General features: G+C 39.5%; 1 protein-coding gene across 1 annotated transcript in view; it reads left to right on the top strand.

The window, feature by feature from the left end:
* Positions 1 to 7,560: 7,560 nt before the first annotated feature.
* LOC125019835 (rho guanine nucleotide exchange factor 2-like) overlaps positions 7,561 to 25,667 on the top strand; it is a 78,021-nt gene continuing 59,914 nt past the window's right edge. Inside the window, exons 1-3 of the mRNA XM_047604818.1 lie at positions 7,561 to 7,767; positions 19,557 to 19,719; positions 23,220 to 23,287. Of these exons, the coding sequence (XP_047460774.1) occupies positions 7,705 to 7,767; positions 19,557 to 19,719; positions 23,220 to 23,287 (294 nt within the window). The 5' untranslated portion in view covers positions 7,561 to 7,704. The remainder of the gene's footprint in view (positions 7,768 to 19,556; positions 19,720 to 23,219; positions 23,288 to 25,667) is intronic.

Raw genomic sequence — 25,667 nt, 5'->3', positions numbered from 1 at the left:
CACCATGCTTACTCTTTCTTTTGTAATTTCAGTTTGATGGTATGGCCACAAAGCATACGTAGACCCTGTCTAGACCCTTCATAGACCACTGCAACAGGCAGCGACACAGACTGCAAGAGCTGTGATTGGTCCTTTTAGAAACAAAAATTAATGTGACTTGAAAAAAAAGACAATGCAGACAAGTTTTAACGGAGCAAGACAGACTTAAAAGCACAGAAGTATAAATGGCTTGCGCAGACTACGTGTGTAAGTTACTGCGTCTATTCAGTTCAATTCAGTTCTTTGTTTGAAAAGGAACACATTAACCCTTTAAGACCTGAACATTCACCTGCGCATAAAAAATAATTTACAGTATTTTAATTACAGTAACTCACAGATGGACAAAATTCAAAGTGTTCTTCTGGGAAAAGAAAAATTTGCCATAACAGTAATGACGCAAGACCGGGGAGCCCCAGGAAGAGAGAGTTGTTCGGAGGAATTTGATGGTAAAAATTAAGTTAGTTAAACCCTTGAGATGTGACGAAGGTCTTCCAGACAAAAGCAGAACTTCTTAGTGTTGAGCCACAGGAGAGCAAACAGTAATGCAAAAACCGAATGCTTCAACATATCACCAGCGATACATTAAGGCTTTAGAGTTATGCACAAAGTTAGCCCCAAGGCTAATCACATCGGCAGTCTATTTTCCAGGTGTTTTATGGCAGTTCAGAAACAACAAAAATGGCAAAAACAACATATACATAGTCCCTCTAAAGGAGAGCCATTAATTGTGTGAATATCTGTCTGTCTTTCTGTATCATCTCAGGATTATTCATGTAACATGTTAATGAAAGCAGATGACTAATATTGTGACAAATTCAGTTCAGTCATTGTGTTTACATTGTGCCCTGTCATTGCTTATATTTACATGCACAATATGTAGAGAAATGTTTCAAGCTAAAAGGCAGTATGCCTACTGAGTTTCTTACATGACTACTCCTTTAATATTCCCATTAAGATTGTTAATTTTCTTTTGGCTTACTTGTTTGACCTTAGCCACAGAGCTAAAAAGGTCAACATCTGTGGGAATACAGTTTCTATGGTTCCATAGTTTTCTATAGTTTGCTCCTCAGTGTAGCTGGAAGGGAAAATCCAGTTAAGTTACTTGGGTTCTGATATGTGGCTTTAGAACTGATTTGTTATATGAGGAAATGGCTAACCAGATTTTGTTTTGCAGATTGAAGTAGCTTTTGATTAAGTATGGCCTACTCAAGAATATATAGAAAGAGAGAAGCTGATATAAATAAGCTCCTCTTGTTTGACAGTGCTGAAAAGCCAAAACTAATAACAAAAGGGACCTCACTGATGATGACAAATGTGCAAAGTTGATAACCACACACCACTAGCATTATCAGTTGTAGTGGTAATCTGCTTGAAAAAACCTGAATTATTAGCAGAGACTGATAACATTCAACAGGTCTTCCTGTAGAGAAGGTATGGATACCCTCCACATCTGCGCCATTACCATGCCAACTGGGTTTCATTCCTCTTACCACACTAAAAGTACCCTGTGCTCCATGTGTCGTACCTGTCTCTCCAAAGCACCAGCCTGGCCTTCCCTGTGAACCATTCATCCAGTTGCCAGCCAGGTATTCAGGAGCATTAGGTACAACAAGTCAGTTTACTAAGCAGTGCTCACAGATTTTTGATCAGCATTTTTTAACTTATACGACTGATAAATTTAATTTAATATTATATGAAAAAAAAAAAAAAATTATTTGGGCTTTGCCCGCATTGAAAAGGAAGTCATCAATGTGTATTTCTATCAAGTGTCCTATTACTTGTTTTTCAGTTTCTTCATGTAGACTGTTGTAATATTGTAGGTCTACAGTCATAGGGCTAGGGAGATACAAATATGAGAAAGTATGACCTAAGTGATGAAGAGATTCTTTGTGGAGAAAAATGGTCTCATGGAGATCATAAATAGAATCAAGGCAAAGACTGGATATTCAAAGTACTATTGGAGGAACTGGCATCTGAGTATGGCAATCTGTTACTAAACACAAAATATGATGGCTCATTAGGGGATCATTTTCTGGCACTTTTTGTTGAAATGAAGAAGTACATGCAATCCAAAGGGAAAGAGTGAATATTTGACATTGTATTATCAACTGATATCACTGGGAAACTGAACCATTTGAACTGTGAGTTGCAAGGCAAATGTAAGACTGTCACTGACATAAGTTCTGTAAATACATTATAAGCTAAGATGAACATTTCCTCTATTTACAGAGAAAAAAAGTCCTGCACTTCCCCTTCTGTGCAGTCAGCGATAAATGCCAATGTCTCTGCATATCTGCAAAAAATTGCTCTCAAGTCACAAATAGTCTTGGGTAAGAGTTCGGACATGTGGACATGACATACATTGCTAAGCAACTAAGTACAACTTGGATGCTAGACAGGTGGAGATTACACTACTTCCAACACAGTAGCTTAGCAACAAGGGTATCAAAGATGTTGGTACTGTCTGGCAAGTGTTATCTGTCCTACCAGACCCCTCGAAGCTTTCCCTGCATAATTTTCCATCTTTAAACATGTGGTAATTAATTGCATCTTCTGCACAATGAACATCAGCTTCCTAGCACTCCAAGAACCTTTCTTTAAATGATCTGCATGTACCTAAATTCCAACACAAACAAAAATATGTGTTAAGTTCTAGAAGATGTGATTCACACTCTCACGCCCAGCCAACTACGTTACGTTAGTAAGCGTATTGCGTCACTTCTTGATTCTGCACCGCTGCTGTGTGCTTGCACTGTTTTAGCTCTGTTAAAATCACATAAACATTTTCTGTACAAGTGGTGAAACACGTGTTTTGAGTTTACCCAACCACCTGTCCTTTGTAGCTTCTTGTTAATTTCACATTTCATCTCAATTTAATCAGCTTTGGTGTATTTTGCGGTTAACTATGGCCACTCTCTCTCCCTCTCTTCTCTCTCCTGCTCGTCATGCCACATGTTTACCTACTCCTCTGCCTCCTTTAGTGTTAATGGTACCTACAATAATGTAGTTTATTTGTAGCTTTGGAGGCGAGGCTCTCTGAGTTGGAAGCACGGCTCTGCACCATTCAAAACCTAATAGCTAGCCAGCGCCCTGTAGCCGGTGCGGGTCGACCAAGCGCAGCTCTCGTTAGCATAGCTCCTGCTAGCTGTCCCCCTGTAGTTCCGGAGTAGCTGGGAAACCAGGGCGGCTGGGTAACGGTACAAAGGAAGCATAGTCTTACCCGGCCCACGGAGCACCACCAACCGCTTTACCGCTTTCCCCACTCAACCAATTCTGGTAATTGGCAACTCTATTTTTTTGGAACGTGAAGTTAGAAAAACCAGCGACCATAGTTTTAATGCATTTCAGGAGCCAGAGTGGGTGACACCAAATCTTACCTGAAACTGCTGGCTAAGGCTAATGCTAAGTATGGTATGATGACCAGTGAGGATATGTTTAGTCACATGTCGTCATTCCACCGCTGGTTATCTAGGTGGTGTCCAGCCAACAACGTGGCCTATGTTGATCATTGGAACTCTTCCTGGGGAAAGCCTGGTCTGATTAGACTAGATGGAGTTCACCCAACCTTGGCGGGTGCTTCTGTTATCTCTGGGAATTTATCCAATTTTATTAACCCCCAAAACCATCACAACCCAGAGTTCAGCCCAGGTGGCAGAGTTGCAGTCTTACATGCTTCTCTGCTGCTTCTCTAGTACTGTCTCACACCCATAACTCCCCAAACTCCATAGAGTTGCTGTCTGCTCCCAGATTTTTTAAATTGAAAAATAACCATAGGGGTTATTCATAGGAACCTTATACAAATCAACACAAATTCACTAGCAAAACAGAAAGATAAGAAAATTAAATGTGGTATTTTAAATGTCAGATCTCTCTCATCTAAATCTCTTTTAGTGACTGATTTGATAACTGATCATCAGATTGATCTATTTAGTTTGACTGAAACGTGGCTGCAGGATGATGAGTATGTCAGTTTAAATGAGTCCACGCCACCCAGTCATAGTAACTATCACAGGCCGAGGAGGAGTAGTGGCAGCAATCTTCCACTTTGATTTATTTATTTATCCTCGACCCAAACACAGCTTTAATTTGTTTGAAAGCCTTACTCTTTAGTCTTGCTCATCCAGACTAGAAAACACAAAAAAACAATTCTCTTTGTTGAGGTGCATCACCCACCTGCTCCTTACTCTGAATTTTTAGCTGAATTCTTTGAGTTTCTATGTGATTTAGTGCTTAGAACAGATAAAGTCATTATAGTAGGTGACTTTAACATCCATGCTGATGTTAGCAGTCTCAGCTCTTCATTTATGTCATTACTAGATTCAATTGGCTTTTCTCAGAATGTAAATGGTTCAACTCACTGTTTCAATCACACCCTAGATGTTATACTTACATACCACATAGAAACTGAAGGTCTAACAATATATTCTCATAATCCTCTTTCTTCTTATCATTTCCTTTAACATTTGAATTTACTATAAGAGAATACAATGAAATTGGAAAAAACATTTTGTTATGGTAGACACTTATCTGGTGATACTGTAACTAGATATAAGGAATTAATTCCTTCAGTATTTACCTCAGTGCCTCATGTCAGTGACGTGGATGTCAGCAACCACAATCTAACTCAATCACAAATAGAATATTTTGTTGACAGCACCACAGCATCACTTTGTACAACTCTAAATCTAGTTGCTCCTCTGAAAAAGAAGGTGATAAATTGGAAGAGGGTAGCTCCATGGTATAATTCGCAGTTGGTTAGTTCAAAGCAGGCAGTTCGAAAGCTGGAAAGAATTTGGCATTCCACTAATTCTGAAGAAGCTCGCATAGCCTGGAAAGCAAGTTTAACAGTATATATAAAAAAAACTCCCTGTAAGAATAGAACACCATATTATTCTTCATTAATAGAAGAAAACAAGAACAACCCGTGACCTGTAATTTTCTACTTTTAAACTCAGACAAAACTGAAGTCATTGTATTTGGCCCTAAACAGATTCATTATCTACCCACCTGGCTTTGTTGGATGGCATTACCTTGGCCTCCAGTACTACTGTGAAAAACCTTGGTGTTATATTGACCAGGATATGTCCTTAAATTATTACATAAAGCTGGCGACCAGGACTGCTTTCGTCACCTCTGTAATATCATCAAGATTTAGAACATCCTTTCTCAGAGATATGCGGAAAAACTAGTCCATGCATTTGTGTCTTCCAGGCTGGACTATTGTAACTCATTACTCTCTGGCTGTCCAAGTAGCTCTTTAAAAAGCCTCCAACTGATTCAAAATGCTGCAGCAAGAGCACTGACAGGAATTAGCAAGAGAGATCATATTATCACAGTTTTAGCTTCCCTTCATTGGCTCCCTTTGAAATCTAGAATTGAATTTAAAATCCTCCTCCTTACATACAAGGCCTTGAAAGGCCTAGCTCCATCATATATGAAAGACCTCATAGTACCATACTGTCCCAACAGATCACTACGATCTCTAAGTGCAGATCTACTTGTGGTTCCTAGAGTTTCTAAAAGTAGAATGGGAGGTAGAGCCTTTAGCTATCAGGCTCCTCTCCTGTGGAATCAGCTCCCAGTTTCGATTCGGGAGGCAGACACCATCTCTACTTTTAAAGTCACTCTTAAGACTCTCATTTTAGACAAAGCTAATAGTTAGAGCTGGACTTAACCATCCCTTAGTTGTGCTGCCCTAGGCCTAGGCTGCTGGGGAACGATGCACTGAGGACATGTCCTCTACTGTCTCTTCTCTGGCTCCTGTCCTCTAATATCTTATAATTTATTTTCTATTTATTTTCTATTACTAACCGCTGTGTCTCACTCTCTCCTCTTTGGCAGATGGGTTCCTCCATATGAACTGGGTTCCACTCAAGGTATCTTCCTGTTAAAAGGGAGTTTTTCCTTGCCACCGTTGCCCTCAGGCTTGCTCTGGAGTTTGCAGGCCGGTTTTTGTAAAGCGTCTTGAGACAATTTGTATCGTTATTGGCACTATATAAATAGAATATAGTGCCAAGAATAGAATAGAATAGAATAGAATAGAATAGAATAGAATAGAATAGAATAGAATAGAATAGAATTCTTACAAATGATGAAACATTTGTCCAGTAAGTGGCAGTATTGCACTCTACATGATGCAGACATTTCAAGCATTCAAGCAAAGTTGTATTAATATAGCAGCACAAAGGCAATGAAAGAAATGTTGCATGATAGCCAAACAACAGAACACTATGTTTGAAAATAAAAGGAGACAACCTCAGAAGACAACCTATTCATCACAGCCAACAACAGTCATGACATCTCCACTGAAGAAAAGCATCAGCAGGAATGGCCCTGAGTTGCCCACCTTTTATCAACCTACTCAACTTGCTCAAACAATTCCTGATGCTTATATCTGTCATGGTTACAACACATTAAACATATCCTTGCACTGTTGAGCAGGAGACTATAGCTTTAATATTTTTTCTCGTCTTACTGTGGCATGAAAATGTCAGCAATTTAATTGTTATTTAATTATTTCATAATAGGATGTAAAGAGCTATTGGTAGCTATCCGCTCTCTGGAGGTGGCATGGGCCACATGTGTCCGCATTCCTGCAGCATATTAAAGACCACCTTTAGTCAACAAGGGTGCTCCATAACTAACTAACTAAATAAATAAATCTAAGTAATAATTTACAAGTGAAAGTATTTAATTTAAGTACAAACGTCTGATTCCGTATTAATCATTGATGCGGTCATGTTGATGCAAGTGTGGTTAAGTATTTCCTCAATCACAGACTGTGATGCATATGGAAACGTCCAGGGTTGGAGTTATAATCTGAGTTTTGTGCAGGTCTATCTAATATCAGGGTGGAGATCAGCAAATAATAATGTGTGCCGAAGTCATGGTGCACACACATAAAAGGGCTGTTCTCGGTTTTGGATCCATTAGAGACACTTTCTCTTTCAGTATTCTACGGTTAGTGTTTATTTGCATACCGAACACAAATCTGAGATTAGATCTGGAGACGCATGTTAATACCAGGTGTCAACATATGTACCTAAAGCTGGTCACTTGCAAACGAATAGCTCAGATTGGATCTTAATGCAAGGTCTGGCCCATATATAGCTTGTGCACTGTGTGCGTGTATGTGTGCTTGTGTACAGCTATCTTTCTGAGGACCGGTTTGAGTTTTTTTAATATCGGAGTGAGGACATTGAAGACATTTTGTCTGGTCCTCACTTCTGTTTGAGGGTTAATCTACTTTGGTTTTAGGGTAGGGGTTACAATAAGGTTATGTTTAGAATTAGGGTAAGGATTAGGGTTAGGTATTTAGTTGAGATGGTTGGAGTAAGGGGTGGGAATGATTTATGTCAGTGAATCTCCTCATAAAGATAGTTATACAAATGTGTGTGTGTGTGTGTGTGTGTGTGTGTGTGTGTGTGTGTGTGTGTGTGTGTGTGTGTGTGTGCGCGTGTTTGTGATTGAGGGGGTGGTGATGATTCAGAGAGAAGTGAGCTTTCTCACAGGAACAGTCACTTCACTAGAAGCAGAATCACATTTCGGTTGGTCAGTAAGGAAGATTTGCTTTTGCTTTTGTTTTTGCAAACAACGCGTAAAATTGGATATTTTAATTTTATTCACTTGCTGAAAGCATTTTAAATCTATTGTGAAGAAATTAAAATGTCCAGAGTTACCAATCTAACAAAACTGCGACAAGAGCGTATGAGGGAAATCAATCTACGGGTGAGTTTGCATTGTGTTCCTCACTGAGTATAACATTAGCATCTGGCTAACTAACAAGAGAGTAACTTCACTTACAAAACACAGGCCTGCTCTGTAAGGCATGAGTACCACCCTCTTAGGCCAAGGACACTTAATTTCTATGTAGTTACATTGGTTGCACATCAGTTCTAATCTAGAAACACTCTAGAGTCTGCATGCATTACTGAATTTTGTGGTGTTGTGCATATCTGCTAGTACACAGCAGGCTTGCATACTGGACATACGAGTATAGCAACTGTTGCCATGGAAATGGTTGTGTGTGTGTGTGTGTGTGTGTGTGTGTGTGTGTGTGTGTGTGTGTGTGTGTGTGTGTGTGTGTGTGTGTGTGCCCGCGCTACAATTGATTTCTTGATTTCCTTTGAGAAAGTTGTAGGCCTCAAAATATGTCTGAAAGAGTATATAAAAAGCATAGCTTTTGCACAAAAAAAGATTTAGAAGGTTTGAGATATCTGCAAATATTATCATGAAAACGGTTTATGAAAACTGATTATGTAATCTACTCAAGCCATATTTTGTAGTGCCTTTGACCCATTAGTTGCATACTATTATCACTTCCTAGATGCCAGCCCATTTGCATTCATGTGTGGTTTAATTGCAGCTGAAATTACAGTCGAGATTCAGTTCAGTTTTATTTATATAGCGTCAATAACAATACAAATCGTCTCAAGATGCTTCACAAAAACCAGCCTGCAGCCTCCAGAGCAAGCCTGAGGGCGACGGTGGCAAGGAAAAACTCCCTTTTAACAGGAAGAAACCTTGAGCAGAACCCAGCTCATATGGAGGAACCCATCTGCCGAAGGCCAGCTGGTTAGAAACAGAGAAGATAGAGAGAAAAGAAGAGCAGGAGAAACAAGATAAACAAACTTCTGTCATAAATACATACATCAAGCGGAAGGAAACATGTAGGGTCTAGTTATATAACACATAGCTGATGAACTGTGACAGCTTGTGAGTATAACAGGAATTATGGGCAGGTTGGTGAATTGTTCATCTTGGTAGGAGTGGACAACTGGAGGAGGCCATGATGACTGAGACAGATGTAGTTTGTGGAGCTTCACAGGTCTGATACACAGCACTCCAGACCATGAAGACTGGGCTGGTTGATGAGGCCACAGCAGCAGATGTAGCTTAGAACTCCACATGTCAGATATTCAGCACTCCAGACCAGAGACCCTCACAAGATGATGGGGGGGGGGGGGGGGGGCGGAGGGGAGAGAGTAAGACACAGTGGTTAGTAAATTATAAGAGATAGAAAATAAAATGATAAGATATTAGAGGACAGGAGCCAGAGAAGAAAGAGGAGAGGACATGTCCTCAGTGCATTGTCCCCTTGCAGCCTAGGCCTATAGCAGCATAACTAAGGGATGGTTAAGTCCAGCCCTAGCTATAAGCTTTCTCAAAAAGGAAAGTCTTAAGCCTGACCTTAAACGTACTGTGTCTGCTTCCCGAACCCAAACTGGGAGCTGGTTCCGTAGGAGATGAGCCTGATAGCTGAAGGCTCTACCTCCCATTCTACTTTTAGAAACTCTCGGAACCACAAGCAGACCTGCACTTAGAGATCGTAGTGATCTGTCGGGACAGTATGGTACTATGAGATCTTTCATATATGATGGAGCTAGGCCTTTCAGGGCCTTGTATGTAAGGAGGAGGATTTTAAATTCAATTCTAGATTTTAAAGGGAGCCAATGAAGAGAAGTTAATACTGGAGTAATATGATCTCTCTTGCTAAGACAGTAACGAGTTACAATAATCCAGCCTGGAAGACACAAATGCATGAACTAGTTTTTCCGCATCACTCTGAGAAAGGATGCTCCTAATTTTGATGATATTACGAAGGGGAAAGAAAGCAGTCCTGGTCACCTGCTTTATGTGAGAATTAAAGGACATATCCTGGTCAAATATAACACCAAGGTTTTTCACAGTAGTACTGGAGGCCAAGGTAATGCCATCCAACAAAAGCAGGTGATTAGATAATGAATCTCTGACATGTTTAGAGCCAAATACGATAACTTCAGTTTTGTCTGAGTTTAAAAGTAGAAAATTACAGGTCATCCAAGCCTTTATGTCTTTGAGGCATGCTTGGAGTTTAACCATCGGATTAGTTTCATCTGGTTTCATGGATAAATATAGCTGGGTATCATCTGCGTAGCAATGGAAGTTTATGCCGTGCTTTCTAATAATATTGCCTAAGGGAAGCATGTATAATGTGAATAATATTGGTCCTAGCACAGAACCCAGAGGAACTCCATAGCTTACTTTGGGATATATACAACAGTTGTTGTTTACATGGACAAACTGGAATCTGTCTGACAGATATGATTCAAACCAGTCTAGCGCAGTTCCTGTAATTTTGATCACATTTTCAAGTCTCTGTAGTAGTATATTGTGATCAATAGTGTCAAATGCAGCACTGAGATCTAGCAGGACAAGTATAGAGACAAGTCCATTATCTGAAGCCATGAGGAGATCATTGGTAACTTTAACCAGAGCTGTTTCTGTGCTATGATGAGCTCTAAAACCTGACTGAAACTCTTCGAACAAATCATTCTTGTTTAAATGATCAAGCAACTGATTGACAACAACCCTTTCTAAAACTTTAGAGATAAAAGGAAGGTTGGAAATTGGCCTATAGTTGGCTAAAACATCTGGGTCAAGAGTGGGTTTTTTAAGTAATGGTTTAATTACAGCAGTTTCAAAAGACTGGGGCACATATCCTGTTAATAAAGATAAGTTTATCTGATTTAATATGGAGGTATTAATTAATGGATAAACCTCCTTGAGCAACTTAGTTGGGATGGGGTCTAGAAGACAAGTTGGCGGTTTAGATGCTGTAATAACTGAAGTGAGCTCAGGAAGATCAATTAGGGAGAAAGAATCCAAATATTGACTAGGTCCTACAGAGGTTTCTAATGCCACTGTACTTACATCTTTGACAGATGGAAGGGTGCTATGAATTTTATCTCTATCACTGTAGTATAATTTTCTGACTCAATCAATAGACAAACCCCCACCACTGAACTCACCTCTGCTTTACACTGTCGGCATTGCAATGATTAATTATATGCACTTCGCCCTGTTGGTATAGGCTTTAAGAAAATCAGCTTTGGTGCACACAGGGGCCAGGTTTGCATCTTCATCCCCCTGTGTCTATGGCTGAGACACAGTACATTGAGTATCTAACCCCTGAACTCCTCCCCAGGCACTGAACAAGTGGCAGCCCATTGGTCTGAGACACACCTTGTCTCGTTTCCCAGTGAGTGAACAGTAAAGAAAAAAATATTATTATTATTATATTCCTTTTGTGTCCTATTATTACTAAGAATCTCTAAATCAGCGTGGCCTACAAAGAAACTGAAATGTCAGTAGTGGCAGTAGACTACAGGGGTTCTTTCTCTCAGTGTTACAAATTAGCTACAGAGCCATCCCTTGCATTTCAACAATTAATGAGGTAACAGAACAATGGCCAAGCATCAATGAGAGGAAAACATTGAGCGTGTTAAAAGGAAAAGGTAATTTACTGGAATAGCTGCATTTCTTTTAACTTCACAATGCACAAAATCTGAATGTTTGATATGTGCCAAGGAATTGGTAAATTAAATAATAATCTCACTAGTAATTGAAAGAATTTCTGTCTGAATGTGTCTGTTGCTCACATGTAATCCAGACAAGTGTACAGCTGGGAAGAGCAGTTTGAGACTGTGGATATCTGGGCAAGTCATTATCATTATTTGGGGTATGGTTTGGGATCTTGTGATGTTGTCAGAGATTTGTGTGGGCATAGAACCGACTGCGACTGAGGAACAACTACACAGAGACACCTAAAATGGCAAAGCAGATGCTCACCTGAAACTGCCAATGCCAGAGCCAGTAGGAAAATATCTGGGTGATGCATGTGTATTAAGCATTAACGCAAACAATAGATTTTCCAATCTAGAGAGAGGGATACTTCCTAGTAAGAGCAGCAGGGGCAATTGAGGGAAGCAAACGGGAGCACTTATTAAGTTTAGTCTGGGAGGTTGAACTGTGCTCCCTTGAATCCCTCCCTTCATTGAAAACTGACTTGATAAGCACATCCTGGACACACTGCCATACCTCTTTTAGGCTTTTAGCTTCTCTGATTGCGATATGTAATGGAAGGGCCAAAATTGCTTCTACTTTAACAGAAGTACAGGTGTAACACTATTTGTTTAACACAAACTTTCATTTGTGCTTTTATTCTGGTCTGCATTTACAAATCTCCTCTGCATTTAGTTAATGTTGCATTACAACATCTCTGGGACCACATAACTAACATGTAGCAAAAATAATGGAATGGAATAAAACACGTCCTTTATTGGGAGGCCTGCAGGACATCACCAACTCGAGAGAGAGACCAAGAGACCCTTTCTCTACACTATAGACGGCCATCAGCTCTTGTCTGCAAATAGATACGACAGCCCAAAACAACCTGGAACTGAACACCCTCAAAACTGAGCAGATGAATGTAAACTTTAAGAGGAGGACCCATTATTGTTCTACATCACCGTCTCCAACAACTGCTTTGTCTGCAGTGGGAACAGTCGGGTCTCTGGGACTTAAAATGTCCCATCTCACAGGACTTAAAATGGATACCCAATACTCTATTGCCAAGAGCTTTTTTAGCCCTTTTGGTCCAGAAGAAGATGTACTTCCTGCACCAGTTCTGGAAGCTAAACCTCCCTTGGGTTGCAGATGATCCAGTGTCTTCTCTGCATATTTTTTTGCCTACATTTTTCCACACAGTTAAACATCACAGGGTGTCAATGTCAACTTCTCTCTGCATACTCTGCTTCCTGAAGAAGGCACTCTGTCTGTATCACAAAGGCTTCCTCATGGTGCAAGGTGTGCATCTCAGCTGACATAGCTGTTTGTTCACAACAACTTGCTTAATTTGATTCACCATGTTTTGTCATTTTCTTTGCCACAATTGTCTTAGTACTTGCTTTGTGGGTTTCATGGGTTCTTGACACAATTCTGGTATTATTATTATGCTATTTAGATATATATAATTATAAATAACATTTAACTGATTGATATTAGATTTAATCCTGGTTTAACTCTCATATTTCACAGTCACTATCGATTTTTTGCAGAAGAAAATGTTCTGCTCAGTTTTTTCATTCTGAGATTGTCAGCATTTCTTCACCACACTGACTTTATAGATCCTCATTCCTTTGTTTCTATCTTTAGCAACCACAAACACATTGTCATTAGCTTGGATGTTATGTACTGAAAGCCTGCAAAATGAAATTTTACAGATTGACTGTTAGTGAACTATTAAATTCATGGTGAAAAATCTAGTAAAGAGAGGTTTACTGTGGTTGATGATGCACTTACTAAGAAAAAACAAGTATTGAACCATAGCTGAGATGTGAAAATCCTGTCGCAGTCTGTCCATTTTCACTTCTGCTTTTACAGTTGTGCTCTTTCATGTGATCATAAAAACTTCTTCTTTTGAGAAAAAAAAATGGCAAAAACACATGACACAAAGTGGGTAAAAGTTAACTGCTTTGTCATAACTCCCAAATCGCTTGCAAAATGAACACACAATACACTCAGCTATCAAATGCTTAGGTCTTACAAAGTATTAAATAAACACTGACGTGATTAACTTAAAGTACTGCATCAATCATGTGCAGTATGTTTTGGCTTCATGAGCCCATGTCATTCTGTATATCCAGATGCACACAAGCTTATAGAAATAGGTTTCTTCTGTCCCAAAAACTAATTTATTTATAGAGTATGCAGGAAAACTTAATTTCTCCTAACTACACTGAGAAATCAGTACTCAGAAAGAATTACCAATTACAATTTAAATATCAATCACTTTGCAGCCTGCCGCGACCAGAGCCTGGAGGACGTCAACCATTTTCAACCAAAAACGCCTGGCATTGTAAACCCACCCATTCAGCTGTGTGGATTTCATTAGCATTGTTGCTTCTTTTTTCAGTCAGGCTTTTGCACAAATTTCCATATCACCCACATCTTCATCTGCGTTTGCAAAATGGATGTTATCATCCAGGACCTGTCTTCTTTGTCCTGTTGTTCTCCTGATGATAATGATTCATAAACATTAATATTAGTCAATGTGAGGGAGACCATTAGTTGCTTAAGAAATTACTCTGGGTTCCATTGTGACTTCTTTGACTATTATTCATCTTACTTTTGGAGTGATCTTTGTCGGTTGACCGACATCTGTGAAGGTTAACAGTCATCTTAAATGTTGAGGCAATAGACAAATACACAATGCAATGCAATATTTCTGTTTCATTTGTTTAATTGGACTCTCTTTGGAGTAATTTTTATCCAGAAATGTAGAAAATTCTGTGGTACTGCACATGTAATACTGTGAATGCTATTTTGGGACAAAAACCCTACACTTCCCCAAATAAGAAAGGAACCATATTTCCATGCACCTCAATGTATTTGAATATGTAGTGTGGCCTCATAAAACTGAGACATATGAACATTTGTGATTGCAGTGTTTTGATTTTATCATGCTCTATGGGAGATGAGTACATGATAGCTGTGAGGAGTTTTAGGTGGAAGGAATCAGTTTGGAGAATGTATGAACTTACTATACTTTTCACCAGAAGTATATAAAGTTATACTGATGGTTGAAGTAATCTGTATTGAAAAGTATGTAGCTTACAATTTTTGCAAATTATTTACATAGTCTTGTCCACGATCAGGAGCAGGTGATTTGCCTGGGACCACTCCACAAAGTCTGTGATCAGTGTCCTATACACCACCTCCTCCTCTCTGATACACCCTACCACTGCAGAGTCAGCAGAGAACTTCTACAGGTGGCAGGACCCAGAACTGTACCGAAAAATCAGAGGTGTCAAGAGTGAACAGAAATGGAGATAGGACAGATGAGCCAGGATGAGTCTTTCCAGGACCTTCATGACGTGTTTCATCAGTGCAACTGGTCCTAAATCATTGAGACCAGATGCAATGGGCTTCTTCGGCACCGGTACAATCCAGGATGTTTTCCACAGTACCAGTATCCTTTCCAACTTCAGACTCAAGTTAAACAGGTAGTGCAGGATGCCAGTCAGCTGTGAAGCCAAGGTCTTCAGGACCTGGGGGTTTACACGGTCTGGGCCTACTGACTTGCCTTGCTTGACTTTCTCCAGCTGTGCTCTCACTTGGCCAGGTGTCAGTCATAAGTCTGGTTTCCTCAGTGGGGGTGGGAGTTGGGGGTAGAGCAGAGGTGATAGGCAGCAAGATGTTGATGTTGAGTTGTGGATTGGCCATCTGGTGGGGTGTAAGGATTGCTCAAAGACATTCAGTTCATTAGCTCTATCTGGGCCACTTTCCTGTTGCTTAGCTTTGGTATTGAAGCCAGCTTCATGCCTCTCTACACGTCCCTGGTGTTGTTCTGCTAGAGCTTGGCCTCCAGCTTCCTCCTGTAGGTGTCCTTACACTTCCTCAGTTTGACTTTCAGTTGCCTCTGTATCATCCCTGTCTCCAGATCTGAAGGCCTGCTGCTTCTTGTTCAGAAGATCTTTCAGCTGGCTGGTGATTCAGGGCTTGTTGTTAGGATAACAGCAGACAATCCTAGTAGGGATTGCTGTATCCTCACTGAAGTTGATTAAAAAAAAATATGATGATAAAAAATGTTAGCGCTACGAGCTTTACTGAGAAGGACCACGTCATACAATACTGTACCGTCCGACCGGACTTTAATAGGATGGCGAGGAGTGATTTGTTGGTACAGTCAATCGCACAACAGCACAACACCTTTTTTTTTTTTTAAATTAATTTTACAATTGTGAACTTCAGGTTAGCTAACTAGTGCATGCAAGGGGCAAAATGGATCGATTTTTACTATGCTACCTCAAGTGAAAGTGAGAGAAGACACAGAGTATGGAAGAAGCAGAAAACAGAGGAAGTCTGAAATTACCAGAAGTATGCAGAAACACTGTGAAGGGTAAAGTTGCAAATGCAGCTTCTGCTTGGACACCCCTGAAACACGCAACTAACGTTGCATTACCTAGCGGTTAGCATTAGCATTAACATGTAACAAGAATCCTCTAAATATGGATTAACTTAATGTAATTTCAGTCCTGATTTCATCTAACCCATAACATTATCCAGGCTGAATCTGACCTAATCTGACCTGATATGACCAACAAGTGTGCATGTTGTTGATTGTCTCACTCCAAGCCTTAATCGCCAAAGCAAAACCGAAGTTGCCTACGACTGGCAGTGGCTGGTATGTGATAAAACTTCAAGTACAGCTAACATTTTGACGTCACAGTGGCCATGAAGGGGCCTATAGAATCTGCACCAAAGTTTAAAGACCAACACATGCAAAGAATCAACAATAACAGTAACAAGAGTAACCTCTAAAAAGTTTGCTACCTCTAAAAAGTAAAAGTAACCTCTAAAATCAAAACACTTGAACATGCCCATGCCAATTTGGCTATTAGCCACATTTGTTCTTGTTCTCGATGATGTCATCATGACATCATCAAATTACCAGCAGGAGTTTTTAAATAAGAGCTGTTTCTTATTCTAATAGTCTGGAGGTTGGGCTGGAAGGTCCAACCTCCCCTGCTCACTCTGGTCTGTCAAACCCATCAGCCAGATGATCAGCCCACTGTGGCTGCAGGTGGAGGTCTCAGCCTGCTCAAGACACCAAGCTCATGCTTATGGTGTAGCCCCCAGCAAATCCAGTGGAATGCCACTAGTGGCTCTTATAGTATTTTTGCACTATAATAATAGGTACGTTTTCTCTGTGCCTGTCTGGGTTTTCGAGCCCCACTCGGTCATGAGATACATAATGTCATGCCTCTTCAGACCTTGCATTAAGATCTGATCTGGACTATTGGATCGCAAGTGACCATCTTTAGGTGTGGTCAGACCTGGCATTAACATGTCTCCCATCTCAGTTTTGGGCTCTGTATGCAAGTAAACCTCGACATCACCTGGGGTCCAGTGGAATACTTTTACATCTGTGGTCTCTAATGGATCTCTACTGCTGCTCCAGAATAAAGAACAGCTCTGTTTTATGTGTGTGCATCATGACTTGGCACACACACACAACTTATTTTTTCTGCCACAATATTTTTATTTTATTTTCAGTTTTTAACACACTTGTAGACAAAAGATAAAAACAAACAAAACATAACACTTAACATAACACACAAAGGGATGCTCCTCCTGTTAAGGAAATTGGTAATCTATATATTAAAACCCATATATAAAAAATCAATATGAATCTGACAAGATCGGAATCTGCATTGTCCACAAAGACTAGTCTTTGTGGGTGGAGTTTGCATGTTCTCCCTGTGTGGGTTGTCTCCAGGTGTCCCAGTTTCCTCCCATCTCCAAAGACATGCTTGTTAGGCTGTTGGTGATTCTAAATTGACCCTAGGTGTGGCTGTGAGTGCAAATGGTTGTTTGTCTATGTGTAGCCCTGCGATGGACTGGCGACCTGTCCAGGGTGCACCTCGCTTCTCGCCCAATGACAGCTGGGATAGATTCCAGCAACCCCTGTGACCCTAGTGAGGATAAGTGGTTGTAGAAGATGAGAATATAATTCTTTGTTAATTGTTCTAGTGGCCGTGGGGCCCTAAGCAGGCGCTATGTTAGCATGGCTGAAGAAATGTTGGTGTTCTGATACAGCACTGTACAGGACATGTGAGAACAGTCAATATTAACATCAAATATAGCATTATATGCAAAACAAATCTTTTACTCGCCAGACAAAGCTTTCTCATTAGTAAAAATTAATGGGTAGTTCTCAGGATGAATGTCCAGGTACGGGTATAATAAATGGGCAGGGCTAATAAATTAACACCTGAAGTGTCATATCCAGGTTCAGAGCTCGTCATAGAAATGAAGAGAGTTAAATGTGTTGCACTGACACTTATAGAGTTAATTCACCAACACTCCATTTCAACAACAATTATTTGTCAGAGTTGTATAGAACACATTTAACTCTACAAAGACTATAATTAACTATACTCTACTCTTGCTAAGATTTCACCAACACCTTTCACAGAAAGGAAATTCCCTGAAGTTACCGGTTTAATAAAAAACAAGAAAAATAAAGGAAAATATTTTAAATAGCACAGCAAATAACACACTATTATTACTAAAATATAAAATCACAAAATATATATAAAATACACAGTAGTATTAAGTTAACAAAGTATGCAGTAAACAAACCAGATTATGATTTATATTTTACATTCTTCAAAATAGTCATCTTTTGCTTTGATGACAGCTTTGCATTGTCTCAATCAGCATAATGAAGAAGTCACATGGAATGGTTTTCATTTAACACTGTACATAGTCAAGAGTAAATTAGTGCCTTATTTGACTACTGTTCTAGTCTATATTCTGGCAAGAACCACTCAACCAAGTAAATAAAAATCATTTCAGTGACATGTAGATTTGTCAGATTTCAAATGACATAATTTATAACACCTTTCAACTTCAGCAGTTCAGAGGGCTGCATGAATTGGGTCTTCATGGTTGAATTGCTGCAGAGAAGAACAAAAAGAAGAGGACAATTACTTGGCCCAGTAAACTCAGAGTATGGACATTAGACCTGTGGAATTCTACACTTTGGTTCCATGAGATTTTTGGTTCCACTTGCCATGTTTTTGTGAGATACAGAGAAATGCGTCTTTCCACAAGTGTGGTTCTCGCTGTCAAGCATGGAGGAGGAGGTATGATAATGGACACGTCATCCTTCTGCTGTTTTGCACTTAGTGGGAGTATCATTTGGTTTTCAACAGGACAATGACCACAAACACATCCCCAGGCTATGTAATGGCTATTGACTAAGAAGGAGGGTGAACATGAACAAGGACTGTGTGTGGAGGGACTGTGTGTTGAGACCCAGAGGGAGTGTGTTGTGATAAGTCCTTTGTGTTTTGAGGAGACCTGGGTGCATATGGACCACAGTGCATCTGTGCCGGCTTTGGGACCTTAAGGGCGGATGGAGACACAGTCCTAGGTGTTGGAAGTTGAGCAGACAAGGAAACTGCATGCGACACAATCCATGCCACTATTATTATGCAACTGATCAAACAACCGGATCACCTTCACACTGTTTTGCCAACTACTTTGGTACATTTGTTCATAATGCTAATTCTGTAATTTTTTGATTACACTGTTTAATTGTATTTTAATCTAATCATCTCATTTTATTTTATCTTTCTTTTTACTTAAGATTTTTAAGAGTGTTTCTTTTATGTGCAACTAAGCTACTATGACCAAGTAATTTCCCTTGTGGATCATTAAAGTCTGTCTAAGTCTAACATGACCTGGCCTCCACAATCCCTATTGAGATGTTTTGGGATGAGTTGGACCCCAAAGTCAATGCAAGACAGCCAAAAAGTGCTCAACACCTTACTGTTGAAAAAGAATTCCTGATGGCTACCTCATTAAGCTGATTGAAAGAATGCCAGCTGTCATCAAAAGGTGGATATTCTAAAGAATCTAAAATATGAAGCATATTCCTTATTAACACTTTAAGGTTTTAATAATACCATAAGCACAGCAATGAATGTGGCAATAATGGTAATGCCCAGAATAAAATGCAGCAGCTACATTCCTTTTCACTCATAACCTACTATCAATGAGCAGATGCTATGAATACCCAGCATTTCAAGTTTTACCTGGTATAGTATATCTGATAGGATATGTAACATTTATAAATATACAAAAAAATGTTTTATTTCTGTTTTGTTTTTTTTTTGTTTTTTCAGAATAAAGACAGAGAACGTATGAGGGAGCAAGACAAAGTAGCAAGGGACAGGGAAGCATATTACAGAAATGGTCACCTCTTCGCTTCACTTGCAGTGTCAGGAACTACACTCTGTTCAGCATGCAACAAGAGTATTACGGCAATGGAAGCCCTCAGCTGCCCAAGTAAGTAACACATCCACAATTACATCCACAATGAGAGGTAGGTTGAGGGCTGAGTACCAAAACAATCCACCATTCTTGATGGAACATTATGAAGAACTAATTAGTTATTCTTTCACTAAACTAATAGACTCATGCTCCTGCAAATTCTCCCTATATGGGTTTTGGGACAGATAACTTGCTGAAGTTCAAAGTGAGCATCAGAATGGGAAAGAAAGGGGATTTAAGTGACTTTGAACATGGTATAGTTGTCGGTGCCAAACAATCTGGTCTGAATATTTGGAAGATTGGAAAAATGTTGCCTGGTAGTATGAGTCTCAATTTCAGCTGTGACATTCAGATGTCAAGGTCAGAATTTGGTGTAAACAACATGAAAGCATGGATCCTTCGTGCCTTGTACGAATGGGTCAGGCTTCAGGCAGTACAAATTGTGCATTGTTTAAACGCCACAGCCTACCTAGTATAAATTCTGACCACAGTGTACCCATCTTCTGACGACTACTTCCAGCAGGATAATGCACCATGTCACAAAGCCCATATCATCTCAAATTACAATGGGTTCACTGTACTACAATGGCCTCCACAGTCATGCCACAAAAAATTAAGGCAGTTCTGAAGGCAAAAGGGGTCCAGCCTTTTACTAGCAAAGTGTACCTAATAAAATGGCCAGTGAGTATAAATGCATGCAATCCTGGATGATAGAACCTATTTGCATATGTTTTATGAACTAAAAATATATTTAATTCACAGTAAATGGTCCTGATTTTAAATAGGCACTTTTATGGTCACATCTAACTGTTCGCTCACAAAAGCAGACACACACGCACACTGGAGGAATTGGGGGTTCAGCGTCTTGCTCAAGGACACTTCGGCATGTGGCACATTCCGCGGCTCAAACTACCTACTGAGCCACAGCCGCCCCTATAACTATGCAATTATAGCAATTACATATAATGTAATGAATGACGTGCAGTTTTATTGTACCTTCCAAGTTTATTTAGATTTGCTGGCAAGAGGCCAGCACTGGGGAGAACCATCGACTGGACAAACCCATCGTGACGTTACCTATTGGATTCTGAACCTTGAAACTGAGACCTGAAGTGGGCAGAGCCAGCAGTCGCCATGCTGGATGAGCTTTACTCCACCCACACGCAGATATTCCAAATATGGACGTGGGGTCATGTCAGACGTTCAGACCTGCCCACCTGCCTATTAGCTCAAAGCGGGAACTCTTTTAATTATGCAGAATTTTAAACCTTAAAAAAATTAACGAATGGGTTACAAACAAAATCACCCCCTGTACAGTTGTCATGAATAGAGAAATAAGCTGTTAATACCAAAACCTTTTTTTTTGTAGTAATATTATTTGATATATTAATATTCCCTTCACATCTGCCATGCGAGAGCTTAAAGATGTATTTATATCCAATTTTGTATATTAAATTACCCTTTATATGTTTTTCATGTGTGAGGTTACTTAGCTAGGTGACTGAAATGTATCTGTTTTATCCAAACACATTCACCCACCTCCAAAGACATGCTCCTTAGGCTAATTGGTGACCCTAAATTGACCCTAGGTGTGCTTGTGATAGGCTGGCGACATGTTCAGGGTATACCTCGCCTCTCGGCCACTGCTAGCTGGGATAGGCTCCAGCAACCCCTGCAACCCTAGTGAGGATTAAGCGGTATGGAAGATGAGATGAGACACTATGAAACAATAGTCAGGTTTACATGGAGACTTTTTTCTCATTGTGATTGAAGTCATTCCGATTGAAGGTTTCAGGTCAACATGTGAGGTGATCTATTCCAATATGATGTTTACATGTACCACTACTTTTAACCGGAACAGCAATTTTATGGACCTGTGACATGTGAAGATCGCTTAAAACATCAAGTTCTCTAGTCTAATCAGCAGTAGTTGCTATTGTTTTTACAGTTTTATTATCAAAGCAACCGCTTGATTCAGAAAGTTTGCGGGGTCAAATCCACTTTTGCTATTCTGTTTGTCTTAAAGTAGCCTGTCTTCAAAGTTTTCCAGCAGTTCCAAAGTTGTTCCACACTTCAGTCTATCATTCTTCAATGAGTTTTTGAAAGTTTTTAAACAGTTTGATATTTCTGTTCTCTTCTGATGTCTAGGTGTGCAATAATATCTAGTTCTTTTAAAGTTGTTATCAAAAACAATGACGCTGCAGACCAGTTGAGGAAGCGTCTCTCGAACGTCACCGCACATTTATGTCAGGACAGAGCATGCGCAGACAGAATGGAGCTTCACTTCATTCTGATTCACTGTTTACATGACTTTGATTGGTTTGGGAAAAGGAATATTCTTATGGGGCACGGTTTTTAAAATTGCGTATGTTAAAATCAACATTTGCAGCATGGCCCCACCACAACACTGGTCAGAATGAAGCTTGACAAATCGTACCTTCAGGTACAACCCCAACCCATAGCAATGACACTGCTTGATAGCAGCAGCCATCCCTAGCAGGATGCAAACTGATCAAGTATTTGTTTGTGATACAAATGCCCCATTAACAACATTTTATTACCACAGGACATCCTCAGAAGGTCCATGTCCATTCTCTGATGAAGCTTGACTAATCATACCTTCAGGAACATAAACTGTTTATCAACTTCTCTATCCACTTCAGGTCCCATGGGGTTGTGGACCCTGGGAACCTGAATGACTGAATTGCCCAGCTCGTCATAATGCAATGTTCCCCAGATCCCAAACTGATCCAAGTATTTGTTTGTGACACAAAGCCCCCCATTAACAACATTCTGTTACCAGACACCACAGGACACCCTCAGAAGGTACATGTCCATTCTCTGATGAGTCAGAACTTTTGGAGGCACAATGGAGACATAATATTAGGGAGGTGGTCATAATGTTATGCCTGATTGGTGTATAAAACACATAAACTACATAGAATATTTTGACTAAATTTTAAGAAGTCTTAAGTCTTGTACAGTCTATATAAAGGACCATTTTAGGCATATGTGGGGTCCTGGTCTCAACAACCTGGCCAGTCTTCATGGTCTGCAGTTACCTGAAGGCATTATTCTCTGATTAACTAATTTGGGGGCGGCTATGGCTCAGTAGGTAGAGCGGATTGTCCATGAACCGAAGGGTTAGCGGTTCGATCCCCTGAGTGTGCCATATGCTGAAGTGTCCTTGAGCAGGATACTGAACCCCCAGTTGCTCCCAGTGCAACTGGCGCTGGTGTGTGAATGTGTGTGTGCTTGTGTGAGCAGATGGGTGGATGTGTCTCTGACTGTAAAAGCGCTTTGAGTACCTTTGGGAAGGTAGAAAAGCGCTAGCGCAAGACCATTTACCATTTGAATGAAATAGATGAATCATACTTATTGTGTTTGTAATAGTCAATTTGTCCCTAGTAGGTTGTTTCAAGTGACTGGGTATATGCACATGAGGTTTGAACCGTTTTGGGCACCATCTCAGAATTTAATTATTTAATTTTACCTTTGTGTCTATATTTTTCCAGCATGCAATGTCACTATCCACAACCGATGTCGAGACACTTTGCCAAACTGCGCCAAAATGAAACAGAAGGTAAGACACAGTTTACACCAAAAATCATACTTTGTCCTATTACTGAAAATTCTTATTATTTCAGGACTTCTTTTGTGGAGTATTATTTCTACTTCTACTAGAATAAGATATAAAATTCAAATGGTTTAGAATTTTAATAATCAATGATGTGACTGAAATAATCTTTCTAAATATATACTCTAAGCAGTGTGGAGTCAGCACAGTTACAGCTTCCTTGAAAGTTTTAAATGATCTCATTGAAACACTTGATCTTACGACTTTTTTATAGATCTCTCAAAGGCGTTAGACACGATTGACTATGCAAAATTGATCAGCATGTTGAACAAACTCTGCATTTCTAACCAGGCATCTACCTAATTTACAGCTTACCTGTCCAACAAGACTCAAAAGGATGTGTTCAGGTGGCTAGTGTTACACCATCTTAATGAGAGATCAATAAAGGTGTGCCATATGGCTCAGTACTGGGACCTATTTTATTTTATATCTATATAAATGATCCTTGTATCAATATATCTAATACTGCCTATCATTTCTATGCTGACAACACTGGTATTTATTGAATTGAATTTATTAAGGGATAGCCCCTTGAGATGCAGCATCTCATTTTAAAGGGGGTCCCAAGTACACATACATTCAACAAAACAATAATACCAAACAAACAGTACAAAAACAGAAGAAATAAAAGACAAAAAAACAAACAAACAGACAAACAAAACAAAAAGAAAAACAGTTAGGTAAAATGTATGCTTGCACTCAGCTCACCACTCCCACCCACCCACAATGGTATTCGGAGAAAAGAGAAGATATTAAACTAAATATTATACATATAGTATTAAACTCAAATTAAAAACATGAACAGGTTATTCTGACAAGAGAAAATAAAGAAGATCTAAAACGATGAAGCGAGGTAATGGATCTCAAACGGAGAGGAAGGTTATTCCAGCCATATGGAGCTTTGTACTGAAAGGACCTGTGACCAATTTCTCTGAAAATTCTGGGAACAAAAAAGAAGGGGTATTGTATGTGCCTAAGTGACTTAGAAGAAATAAGTGAACAAAAAGCTGACTTAAATAGGAGGGACACCGAGAGTGAATACAGTTAAAAAAAACAAAAAAAAACAAAAAACAAAAAAAAAAACAATGAAATTGTCTTCTGTTGTTAAGAGTGAATCGTACATAAAACTGGTGGGTTTTAAAGGGACATCTCAAAATAAATCTGCATAAAGAATTATAAACAATATTGAGAGGTTTGAGATAGCTGTAAAATGTGTTCTGGTAAACAGTATCAGAATAATCAATAAAAGGCAAAATGGGTTAAGTGATTATTCTTTTTCTGACATCGAAAGTAAAACATTTAATAGAACCACACAGTTGACAAAGACATCCAAGGGTTTTCTTAACAATGGAGTCAATATGAAGTTTAAAGGAGAGTTCAGGGTCAAGCCAGAGTCCAAGATATCTGAAAGAGCTGACAGTCTCAATAGGTGAACCATCACCAAAAATAATATGCAAACTGTGAGAATGAGAGTGATGTGTATGAAATAACATGCTACAAGACTTCTTCATATTAAGCAAACGTTTGTTGTTAAAAAAAAAAAAAAACATTTTTGGACCAAATCAAAATCAGATTGTAAAGAATTCTGGATGTGAGATAAATCAGTGTGAGAAAAATAACAGTATCATCAGCATAAAGATAAACAGAACTTTGAGAACATACATTAGGTAAATCATTAATAAAGATGGAAAAAAGAAGTGGACCTAAGGTAGAACCTTTTTCAACAATTAAGTAATTGGACTGAAAACCCTGAAAAGAAACAAATTGACGCCTGTTCTGAAGATATGAATTAAACCAAAGAAGAGCATGTTGAGAAAAACCAATAGAGTAGAACTTGTCAAGGAGGATATCCTGGTCAGCCATATCAAAAGCTTTGGAAAGATCAATAAATATTGCACCGGTGAGTTGGCCTTTGTCAAAGGAGAACACATCATTAATAAATTTTAGGAGAGCTGTGTTTAGGGCTGGGTGATAGGGCCTAAAATCAATATCACGATATATTGAGCATTTCACCTCGATACCAATAAATGGACGATAACTACCACCACCCCTTGTGCAAAATTAAAAAATAAATGAAAAAAATATTTCTTCGAATTCAACCACATCATTGTATTGCAGGTGGTGGAAAAGGTTAGATGTATTGCCCTGGCTGGTGATAACAGTGTTTTTGCACAACTTACATTTTACGTTTTTCTGAGCAGTATCCTCCCTAGTATAACCAAAACACTGCCACATGATTGAAAACGCATTTCTCTCAGGAACAAGCTGCTGCTTTTCCTCCTTCTCGACTAGGTCTACCTCCGTCGCCGGCGCTGCAGATGCCGCT

This window comes from Mugil cephalus, chromosome 14, assembly GCF_022458985.1.
Source record: "Mugil cephalus isolate CIBA_MC_2020 chromosome 14, CIBA_Mcephalus_1.1, whole genome shotgun sequence".
Taxonomy (NCBI): Eukaryota; Metazoa; Chordata; class Actinopteri; order Mugiliformes; family Mugilidae; genus Mugil; species Mugil cephalus.
Note: the sequence above shows the minus strand (reverse complement) of the source record. Positions and strands in the feature narration are given on the sequence as shown.